The 11,080-nt window shown below is 24.0% G+C and overlaps 1 protein-coding gene across 2 annotated transcripts; it reads left to right on the top strand.

Moving 5' to 3' along the window:
• Positions 1-243: 243 nt before the first annotated feature.
• LOC112599299 (inner nuclear membrane protein Man1) lies at positions 244-5,785 on the top strand. 2 transcript variants are annotated; one of them, XM_025346130.1, is made up of 11 exons: positions 244-566; positions 721-965; positions 1,033-1,227; positions 2,640-2,715; positions 2,780-2,931; positions 3,869-4,252; positions 4,366-4,563; positions 4,629-4,764; positions 5,148-5,258; positions 5,345-5,526; positions 5,617-5,785. In XM_025346130.1, exons 2-11 carry the CDS (start codon positions 728-730, stop codon positions 5,733-5,735), a joined length of 1,791 nt encoding a protein of 596 aa, XP_025201915.1. In that variant the 5' UTR covers positions 244-566; positions 721-727; the 3' UTR covers positions 5,736-5,785. The 2 variants fall into 2 exon arrangements, with proteins under 2 accessions (XP_025201915.1, XP_025201916.1); XM_025346131.1 differs by having other exon boundaries at positions 706-965.
• The last annotated feature ends 5,295 nt before the right edge of the window (positions 5,786-11,080 follow it).

The following is an 11,080-nucleotide window of genomic DNA, read 5'->3' as shown; positions in this document are numbered from 1 at the left end:
TGATGAGGAATGAGAACCGAAAACTAGCGCTTTGGCTACACTGGCTGGCTGCCATCTCTGGATCCTCGCTTGCAACACTGCGAAAAGTGTGCGTGTTTATAGTGCATAGTGAGCACACACATAATGTTTAATATTGTATAATTGTATTGTGTTTAATAATATACTATTATATATATTTATATATAACATACAGTCGTGGTTGTAATGATGTTGTGTATCCGGTATTCCGGTATCGGTGTAAGCACCAAGGTTACGCTCTCAGCGAGCTGATTAAAATAACGGAATTTTCGTGCCCAATAAAACATAATATATACTATTATCATTTATCTCATTGTAGGTTAAATTATAAAAACGGCCGAATTCCTGTCTGATTAATGCGCTCTGTTCAGCCGATTTCGATCAAACGGCAGGGATCAAACGCCTGTATCCGCCGGCTGTTATGGTTGTCCCAATAACGTTGAAGATTTTGAACCACCGCCTCTGACCGATCAAACAACGTCGGTATACTGCCACCGACCACCAAATAGTTGTTGTGGTTCGTTTTCTTCCGTAAACACTACCCAGTCGTGAGTACTATAATTTAGTTTAAAATCTAACAACTTTAGCCTACTCCATATTTGATTTTTACCGTTCTCAGAATAGATTATTACCAAATGTTTCTTCTAATTTTCAATATAAATATCAATTTATTTATAATAATAGCAGGTTTTTGATTTTTAGTCGTGCAATGGGTGAGAGTATCTCTGATCAAGAACTTCGGCGACGTCTGTTGACCTTCAACACTGTTGTTCCTCCGGTCACCAATTCGACCAGAAGATTGTTGCTGAAAAAACTTGCGGATCTCGAGAGCCGCCATTCGAGCCAAATTGAATCCCCCAAATCAAATGATATATCCTTGTTAAATGTATCAAATTGGAATCATTCTGCTAGTGAGGATGAGGAAAAAAATTCTTATTTGTTTACAGGTCTGTTACTAATGTGGCTATGTTCATTTCATTCAAAGTTTTCTTATAATATTTTAATACTTTGCAGAAACTAAGAAGTTTTCTAGTAAACTACCTGAAATACAGACTGAAAAAAAAAAACCAAGACTTTATGACTCTAGTGTTAGTATCACTCCTCGGGAACCTGTTTTTCGAAGTCCACGTTCTAATCCTGTCACTGAAACCCCTTATGCTGATCAAGCTATTCAAAGGTGGAAAGAAAAAATGATGAGTCAATCTCTAAGTAAGCCAATAAGATTCTTATTTATCGAATAAAGTCTAATCATTTTATATTTGTACCTACACTATGTTGATCATATTCGATTTATATATTAAAAATAATATTTTTTTTATCATTGACACCTAAAAATTTAAAAATCCAAAACCAAGATTAAAAAATTTAATAAACCATTAGAAAAATTAAATCCATTATTAATAATGTTAAGGAATAATTTGTTTGAATTTATTTATAAAAATCATGATGATATTAAAAAAAAAAAAAAATTATAACTATCCTAAAAATTTATAAAATTAATATGTAATCTCATTATTAGAGCTTGGAAATTAATGACCTTAAAAACATTAAAAATGAACTAAAAGAAATGCAAAAATGATAAAAAAATCTCAAAAATTGATATAAAAAATTATAAACATTTATTTAAAATTAGTAAAAATACTTTTTTCTTAAAAAAAGAATAGTAATAATAAAAATTACTTAAAATGATTACATTGTAGTATTGTACTATTAAAGCATATTTTATATTATCAAAAGTAAAAATTACAGCTAGAAATTGCCTTATTCTGATCTTTATCTTTACCTAACTCGTATACAACTTATATAAAATATTAATTAGATGTAGGTACTTTTATATAGTCTGGGTAAAACAAAAACTGCATGTAAAGATGTTAATTGACAAAATAATATAAATACAAGAAATTGAACTAAAAAGGAAAATAGTACCAAAAATGACTAAAAATCAAAGAAGCCAAAAAATGCAAAATAAAAATTAGTTATTTAGATACACATGTTTATGAAACACATTTGTGGCTAGGAGAGCATCATCTAATAAGTTCCAAAAAAAAATGCATAAACTTCAGAGCCCTACTCTAAAATGCCCTTTTTTTTGTGTGCAACTATTCTGACAAATAGAATAATATATTAAAAATATACGAGACTAACATAAATGGGATCAGCTATAAGTGATAATCAAAATTTGTCATTATCTCTAGACATATTACTTTAAAGCTTTGCCTTTCTATAATTGACAAATATCTAAAGATATTAGGATATGATAATTACCTAAATAAATTCTATAGTATATGAACAAAAAAAAATACAAATATAAATTGTAAAGTAACAACAATTAATTTGATTAATAAATATTTTTTGAAAAAATAATAAAATAATATGTAAATGATTTTGATATTTTTAGCATTGTAACAGTTCAAAATAGATTTATGAAAATTCATATCTAACTGAGATAGTAATTTTTTGAGCTATTTTATAAGGATATGTAAATCAATCTTTCTCTAACTATTGAGTTCAAAGTTTAATAATTTAAAGATAACTTACATGGATCTAACATACTTTTAAACCAAATTTAAAATACATAGTTAAATAGTAAATATTAAAAATAATGAATTTTTTTTGTATAGATAAAAGTGATGTGTCAAATACCTCGCAGTTTGATTTTCCATCCCCTGTTTCATCAATTTATTCTCAAAATTCAAGGTTTGTTGAACAATACATGATTAAAAAATAAAGAAATAATTATTTTTTTTATTTTTTTTTATAGGAGATATATTCAACCAACACAACAAAGAAATCTAGGAAATGGCTATACAAGAAATACTCAGTATATAATACTACTTTTTATTGGATTTTTTGTAGTTATTTTTGGATTATATTTCACTTCAATACAATCAAGTACAGTTATATTACCTCCAGGTAATTAATTTTTTTTTTTTAATACAGTTTAGAATATAGAAATTATGTTAATTATTAAAGTATTATTATAAATTTACTTTTAACTACCTACTATTAATTACATTTTAATGTACGATAAAAAAAAAAAAAAATTATAATAATCATATTATAATATGGTTCATGCGAAGAAAAAAATATGAAAAATGCAAATTTAATTTCTACAGAAAAAGAACATTAATTACAAATATCACTAAATACCACCTTAAAATCTAAATGTTATATCTGAAAATGATTCATTTTGGATTTTTTTGCAAAACAAACACTTAAATGAGCAAAAAAGCATTGCAAATTTTACTTTCTTTTTCAACATCATACATGTGTAAATCAGCATTTTTGACATTAAAAATAACAAAAACCAAAAAAAGTCTATGCTTAAAGATATAATTGAAACTGAATTATGCGTAAGTTTGTCAACCATTCGCTCACAAATCAAAGACCCTATATTCAGTTCACCTATCAAAAGTATTGCACTAATTTCCTTTATTAACTAATACTTTTTTTAATACTTTCTTTGAACCATTTAAATTTTAAATTTTTGTTTCTTTTTTTTTTTATTAAATTGCTAACTTATAAATGTACTAATTTTATTTACTAAAGTTTAGAATTTTTACTTTTTTTAAAAATTCATTATTTGTTGTAAGTGTGTCACCATTTTTATGGATCCAAATTATGGTGTCATCATACAAAAATGTTAAAAACCATTGCTATTAGACTACTGTTGGTATACAATTATATTACGTTAATCCTGTTATGATTTATTTGTATCGACATTTTTGGATGAAGTGTGCTATACATTATTTGGAACATTTGTTTTTTTTTTTTTTTGCTGGAAATATTATGTATCCCATGTTAATAATATCACAATATATTATGATCATTAATTTATATAAAATTACAGGTATTTTGAATTCTTTATGTGCCAAAAAAAATCTACAAGGGTTTGACTGTGATACAGAACAAAATAAAGTACAACATTTATATAGCTCTTTGGTGTCCCAAGTTCAAGATAAATATATCAAAAACCATTGTGAAAATTCAGATATAGAACCAACTGTGGATGCTCAAGCTGTATTTGAATATATTTCAACCCATGAAAATTTATCATCTAGAGAAGTTGAAGAATTAGTTGAATTATTTAAAAGTATTGCAAAAACTTATTCTGAATCACCCATTGGATTTGACGTTTCATTTAATATCAATGTACAACCAAATTTACCAGTTCTTTGTGCAGTTAAAAATATTTTTACCAACATGTTCTATTTTATTTTATGGCTAGGAATAGGTAAATTAATTTAAAATATTTTGATTACTTTATATAATAAGCATTATTAAACTCAAATTAAAACTTTAATTTTTGTTATATTAAAATATAATGTTTAATCTAATTATTTTTAGTTTCATTGTCTCTAATAAGCCTTTATTTTGGAATATGCTACATGACAACCAAAAGTGAAAAACATAAACAAGAAGTCAATCGCTTAGTTGAAAATGTAATTGATTTACTGAAGCAACAAGCTCAGTATCGACCTAATGAAGGTTATTTACCTATCATACACATACGTGATCAATTAATTCCACCAAATGAAAGACAAAGTATAAAAACATAATTCATTGTAAAGAATATTACTTTTTTTCTATAACATTATTATTTATTCTAGAAAAATCCAAAATTTGGGCTGAAGTTGAACAATATTTCACTGAATCAGAGTCAAGAGTGAGATCTGAGATTCAACAAATTGACGGTGAAGATTTTCAAGTATGGAGATGGGTTCAACCTGTATCCCCTGTTACAGCGTGAGTTATAATATTATGTATTAATATTATTAAATTACCTAAGAGATTATAAAGATATAATATTTAGCATTTCTTTTATTATTAAAAAAATTAGCAAATAAAAAAGCTTTTCATTTTATACTTGCTTATTGTAACCATATATACTTCTATAAACAGTTTTAACTGTTTTCAATTCAATAGTTTAAATACTTTTTTTATTTAATTAAAAAGAAAAAACCTATTTTTTCTTTCAAAAATTAATATTTTGCACAGCAATATTATTATTTTACTACTAATTAAAAAATAAACACCAACATTTTTACAAATTACACTGAATATTTTTATATTTTTCATTTAGTATTTAAGTAATATTCATCAAAAATTGAATAAATTTATAATTTTAGGAAAAAAGTTTGGCAAGGTCAAGCATTTGAAACTAATGAAGGTAGTATGAACTCTCCTCAACCAAGTCCTACATCTTGTTTAAAAATTCGTCATATGTTTGGACCAGATTCGTAAGTAGAATGTTTGTACAAAAAACTAATATATACCTCTATTATTGATAATATTAATAATAAATATTTTGTTTATTTGTTCACAGTATGCTAGGAGTTGATTGTGAAACACGTGTTAAAGATGCTATTCTAGAAAAGTGCGAGTCTGTAAAAGTTTTACATCTTTCAGTTGATCGTAGTAGTCATGAAGGATGTGTTTATGTCAAATGTGCCTCTCCTGTTGATGCAGGAAAAGCCTATAGACAGTTACATGGGTTTTGGTATGATGGTATGTAATATATTTTAGTATAATTAAATAGTTAGACAAGTTTCTTATTAATCATATAATTTTTTAATATTGTAACCTTATGGGTTTTAGGAAAATTGGTAACTGTAAAATTTTTACGTTTGGAGCGTTATCATCAAAGATTTCCAGACGCTGTTAGTACAACGATACCTCTTATGCCATCTAATAATGAAAAACGTTCGTTACAATAAATTACATTGTTATATTGAATTAATTTTATATCACTAACATTGTTGTTGAATTTTAAAAACGCCTTACGTTTTAATAACTATTAATAAGTAAATCAGTAAATGTGTTTATATCACTACTAGTACTTTGTTTTGTTTTTTCTACTATTATTATTTCTATAAGTAACAAAATCTTATAACTCGTAAAGTAATATTGTTTTTTTTTTTTTTTTTACTATTTCTTATTTTTTATTCTTATGCTTCTGAAAGCCACCCTAAGTTATTGAATATATTTTTGTAAACTTATAGATGAATTTAACATTTTCTATGTAATATATTAATACTACATAAAAGTATGTTGTACATTTAAATATTATTCACTATTATTATATATGTTAACCCAATTTAATTGGTTAACTGAAAATTTCTGATATTTTAGTAAATAAATATTTGTTTTGATAATTGAACTGCCATAATATATATTATATTATATTTAATTAACTAAAAAATAATGAGAAACACTTAAATTACTTAACATACTTATGTCATCTTGTTAATTGACATACCATTAAATATGTGTTTGAATAATTATTGGTTTAATATTTAATGAAGTCAAAATATTTTTAATAAAATACTTGTTTTTCTTCTGATTATGAAATTAAAAATTTGATTGCCATTTATGTTAGTATTTATAACCCATTTTAGTATTATAAATGCTTATACTTGAGTAAAATAAGTAAGTAAAAGAGAATAGGCAGAATAGACTTAAAGAATATTATTATTTTGTCATCATGTCATTTATACTAATAAGTTATAATTATATCAAAAAATGTTTTCATCTTCAGTATTTATTCCACTATGCTCCTGGGTATTGTCATACTGTTATCTATCCCTTCCCATTTGTTATTATTTCAAAAGTGACATGTTCAAATTTGGTTTTTTTTCAGCAATTATAATATTAAATTACTCTATGTTATAGAAACATAAATTTAATTAGATGTTATAACAGAATAATTATTTCATTCAAAAATTAATTATAACATAAAAAAAAACGGGCAAGTGAGTACTGTTCTGCTGTACAGTAGTTGTTGAATCATTGCACGTGAAAAATTGACTGTCAGCCTATATTACCTATTAAGTAGTAGGTAAAAATACAGGGTTATTCAAAATGAATTATGCTTTCCACTTGGCTTTCTAAGTTACCTATTCAGTGATCTTATGCCACGTGATTATTTTATTTTGGAGATTTATTAAAGATACAGTGTATGTACCACAATTATCATCAACTGCACAGAAACTAAAGAATTAATGAAGTCAGTTATGACCAAAGATTTAAAGAAATCAAATGGAACATTCATTGGTACTTTTAAATTAATTTGTAATATGATTTTTTTATTTAATGAGTCATTTATGACTTAAGCTTAAAATCTTAAAATGTACATAAGTATTTGAAATTGAATGAATCATTTGAATTACCCTATATTTTATAATACATCTTTGTTGGATTAATTTTTGCCTTAACTATTATCTAAATAGGTAAATATAATTTTTTAATTTTTTCTAATATTTCACCGTTAATATATTGGTATTTTCTCTTATTTTATCATTACCAATAAGCTAAACAAATGTAGACGATTATTTAACCGAATAATTCATTTAATATATAAAAACATAATACCTAACATTTTTAAAGTAAACACTTCTTTAACTATAAATAATCTCGTCTATATAAGAATCATTTTATGAGTTTTTAATAATAATATGTAATAGCATTAAGTCATTAAATGTACATGATGTGCTATTTTTGTTGTACCTTCGATCTTCAGTAAAATATAGGAACAGATGCTGATCAATCATTAAACTTTTGAACAACCCGTTATAATATTGTAATTTTTACAATAATTTAAAACCCTTGATATTCAACTATACATACAAAGAAATACCTGTATACCTACAGTAGGTATATCATTGTATAGGTTTAAAATAATATATTATTAAAATAAAATAATTAAGTGATATAAATGTATAGACATGTAACTATGTACCCATGAACTTAACTATTTAATTATAATATGTATCTATATTTATATTGTAACATATAATTATTTATCAGATAATTTTGAAAAATATTTTTTTGGGTGTGGTCGTATTCCTCCCCTTGTAAATAATACGTATTGTTCAGCAAGGATAAATAAATTAATGTCACCCGAAATCAAAATATTTGCACAAAATTATATGATAAATTAACACAAACACATACTCAATACAAAAAAAAAAAAAAAAAAAACGTTCATTCACATAATCACATACCTACATTCCCTAGAGCTACAAATTAATGGTCAATGAACAATTAATTACTTTTTATTGTAAAATTTTAATTCGGTTATTTTATTAGAAATAATTTATAATGATACATATTATAAATAATACGAGTATTATGGTATATTTTTAATAATATATAATGTAAATCAGGCACCTGCTCTAATTAAATAAACATTTTTGTTAAATGCATATATATTTTTTCTAAATTATTACTTATCATTTTAACAATTTATTTTAGTTTTTAAATGAAAACTTGTTTTTAATACCTTTTTTAGTATATAATCTAAATATTTTTAACTCGGGAGGCCAAGTGCAGAGCTGTACATCTCAGGCACAAGTGTTCAATTGATTATGCGTATTAGCTGCAAGATTTTAGGTTGGTAAATAATGGAAACCGGGCAACCAATAATAAAATTGCAAAATATTTAAATATTAAAATAAAATAATACAATCATTGTAAAACTAATAATACACTCCATAATTCGTTCGAAATTTAAACAAAAATTCCAAAAAATCGTTTGTTGAATAATTTTGTAACTAAAAAAAATACAAACATTTAAAATGGCAATAAACTTAATCTAGATATTTTGAAAACTTCTTTGAGTTTAGAAATTCTAATTCAACTATTAATGGAATGTTAAAAAGATTTATTAAGATCCCTGACTTCCTGTAAATAATAATAAAAAGTAAAATTAATTCTACTAGTTCAAAATTGTATCACTACAGTTTGGACATATTGATATCAGAAAATACAAATAATACATTTTCGAATATAATACTGCTATATTTTTAGGTAGGTCGTAGGTATATATAATATAATTCCGTAGTGAACACTGTAGAAAATTATTCGATATTATGAGTAAAGACAAATTAAATGGTATTACACTACAATTTATAGGTATTATTTACATTGTACAATTTACATCAGACATAACATTTACCTATATGTATGTGTGAGTTTGTATAATGGAGAATTTATTGATAATTGATGGTATTGACCGTTTGATATCAAATCCATTATAATAAAATTATAATTGTAAAATTGACTATAATAAATAGTATAATATATAGTACAATACTGTCATACAATATTTTTTTGATACTACATGATTGAGTTCATGGTAAGTATACCTATTGGCTATTATAATATATAGCGTATACATTATACAGCCTATATTAAATAATTTTGATATCAAGTTATGTAATAAACTCAAATATTTTTATTTGATATAAATAATATTTTAGGATAAGAAATTACACAATAATGTACTTAAATGTAGATTGCACTTATTGTATGGTAGAAAAATAAATGATTTTATACTATAATAATACTACACAGTAAATGGATAATGGTATAGTGTTGTTACTTGTTAAATTTACAAAGTACCGGTCATATGCCTATGTATATTGTAAACTATATTGAACAATTTAGACAAAATAAAATATAATCTAAATTTTTTTAATGAGTATTTAAATAATATTTGTATTAAAGTATATGGATATATTTAAGATATATATAAATGCATAATATATAAGTGTAGAACTACAAACAAAATCGGCTGAAAATCAATTGATGACATATAATATAATATATTATAAATTATTATAATAAGAAAATAAAAATATTGAAAAAACTGACAATAAAATAATTTTAATAGCTTTACTCTCTGTACATTTTAAAAATATATAATAAAAATGAAAATCTATACTCACTAAAATATTATATTTATTTTACACACATAAATGCATTTATATGTATGATTTTATATTTTATTTATAACATTATAAGTATATAAGGTACAGGTATAATTTAAAATTCAAGTTACAAGTAGGTACACTATTTGACGTATTATTTACATAATTGTTTATTTCTTCGACCACACGAAAATCAAAAACTGGTCTAGTTTGGTTTGAAAACGAAAAGTTCAACCGATAATACACACGTAGGTATAGCCTCTATGATTTATAACTTATAAGCATCATTGCCTTAATACTTTTTAACTCAATAGATACTGAAATATCGAAAATTCACTATAAACTATTTTCTTTTATGTTTTTAATATACAATGAATACAAGAATAAATTATAAACGCATAATATAAATAATATATTAAACGATAACAATAAAGAGTAGGTATACGTGTAATTTAGCCTATGTCGACCGTTTACATATTTTTTAAAAAATGGACGAAAAAAAAGTTACTTTGGTAATAATAGATGTAGGTACTATTGGATATTTATTATGATGGATGTTAAATTTAAATTCAATGGTAAAGTGAGTACATATTGCATTTTAAAACCAATTGCGAATGTAAACAGCGTGGTGTTAGTCTCTAATTCTTAGAATATTTTATAGTTTATTATTATTACTCTTACTTGCATAACAGCTTGAACTACTGTTTGACAAAAACATCACATAGATTATAAAATGTATTATAATAGTATGTTATCATGTAATATTGATTGCTGTTATAGTGTTATTATTAAGTACTAACTTATAAGTCAATACCGACTGCAACTTATATGTAAGTAAAAACTAAAATCTGTGTAAATGGGAGTAGGTTCAAGATACAAATATAACTAAAAATAAACTTAAATATTTTTAAAATTATATCGTGTATAAAAAATAATAATACGTTATGACAAAAAATTCTAAGTTTTAACTCTATCTTTGACATTTTTTGAATTACAATAAACTAACTAAAACCATTAAAAGAACGATTGTTTTTTTTTTTTTTTTTTTTTTAATATCTAATTTTGTCAAAACATCAAATGTTTTGATTTTCTTCTATTTTAAATTTTTAGGTGAACAAAAACTTATGAGAAACTTTATTTTTTATATTTTGAAGCTTTTTGACCAAATATGAATATTCTTATTAATATAAATAAACAAATAAATATTTCAAATGACTGTAAATAGCTTAAAATTAGTACTTTAAATATTACATTATATGTAAAAAGTTTAAATTTTAATGGAATTATTTACTAGTTAAAGTTTCTACGATTAACATTTTTTGAGTAACAACAAAAAAATAGAAATATTTTGA

The sequence above is a fragment of the Melanaphis sacchari genome, unplaced genomic scaffold, assembly GCF_002803265.2.
Source record: "Melanaphis sacchari strain LSU unplaced genomic scaffold, SCAv2.0 Contig50_pilon_pilon, whole genome shotgun sequence".
Classification (NCBI taxonomy): domain Eukaryota; kingdom Metazoa; phylum Arthropoda; class Insecta; order Hemiptera; family Aphididae; genus Melanaphis; species Melanaphis sacchari.
This window is presented reverse-complemented; position numbering and strand designations above follow the sequence as displayed.

What these genes read in the sequence shown, in the direction of transcription:
- LOC112599299 (XM_025346130.1), top strand. Translation starts at nt 728, where the DNA reads ATGGGTGAGAGTATCTCTGATCAAGAACTTCGGCGACGTCTGTTGACC. An exon ending in AAATTCTTATTTGTTTACAG is followed by an intron (nt 966 to 1,032) that starts GTCTGTTACTAA and finishes AATACTTTGCAG; the next exon opens with AAACTAAGAAGTTTTCTAGT. An exon ending in ACATGGGTTTTGGTATGATG is followed by an intron (nt 5,527 to 5,616) that starts GTATGTAATATA and finishes TATGGGTTTTAG; the next exon opens with GAAAATTGGTAACTGTAAAA.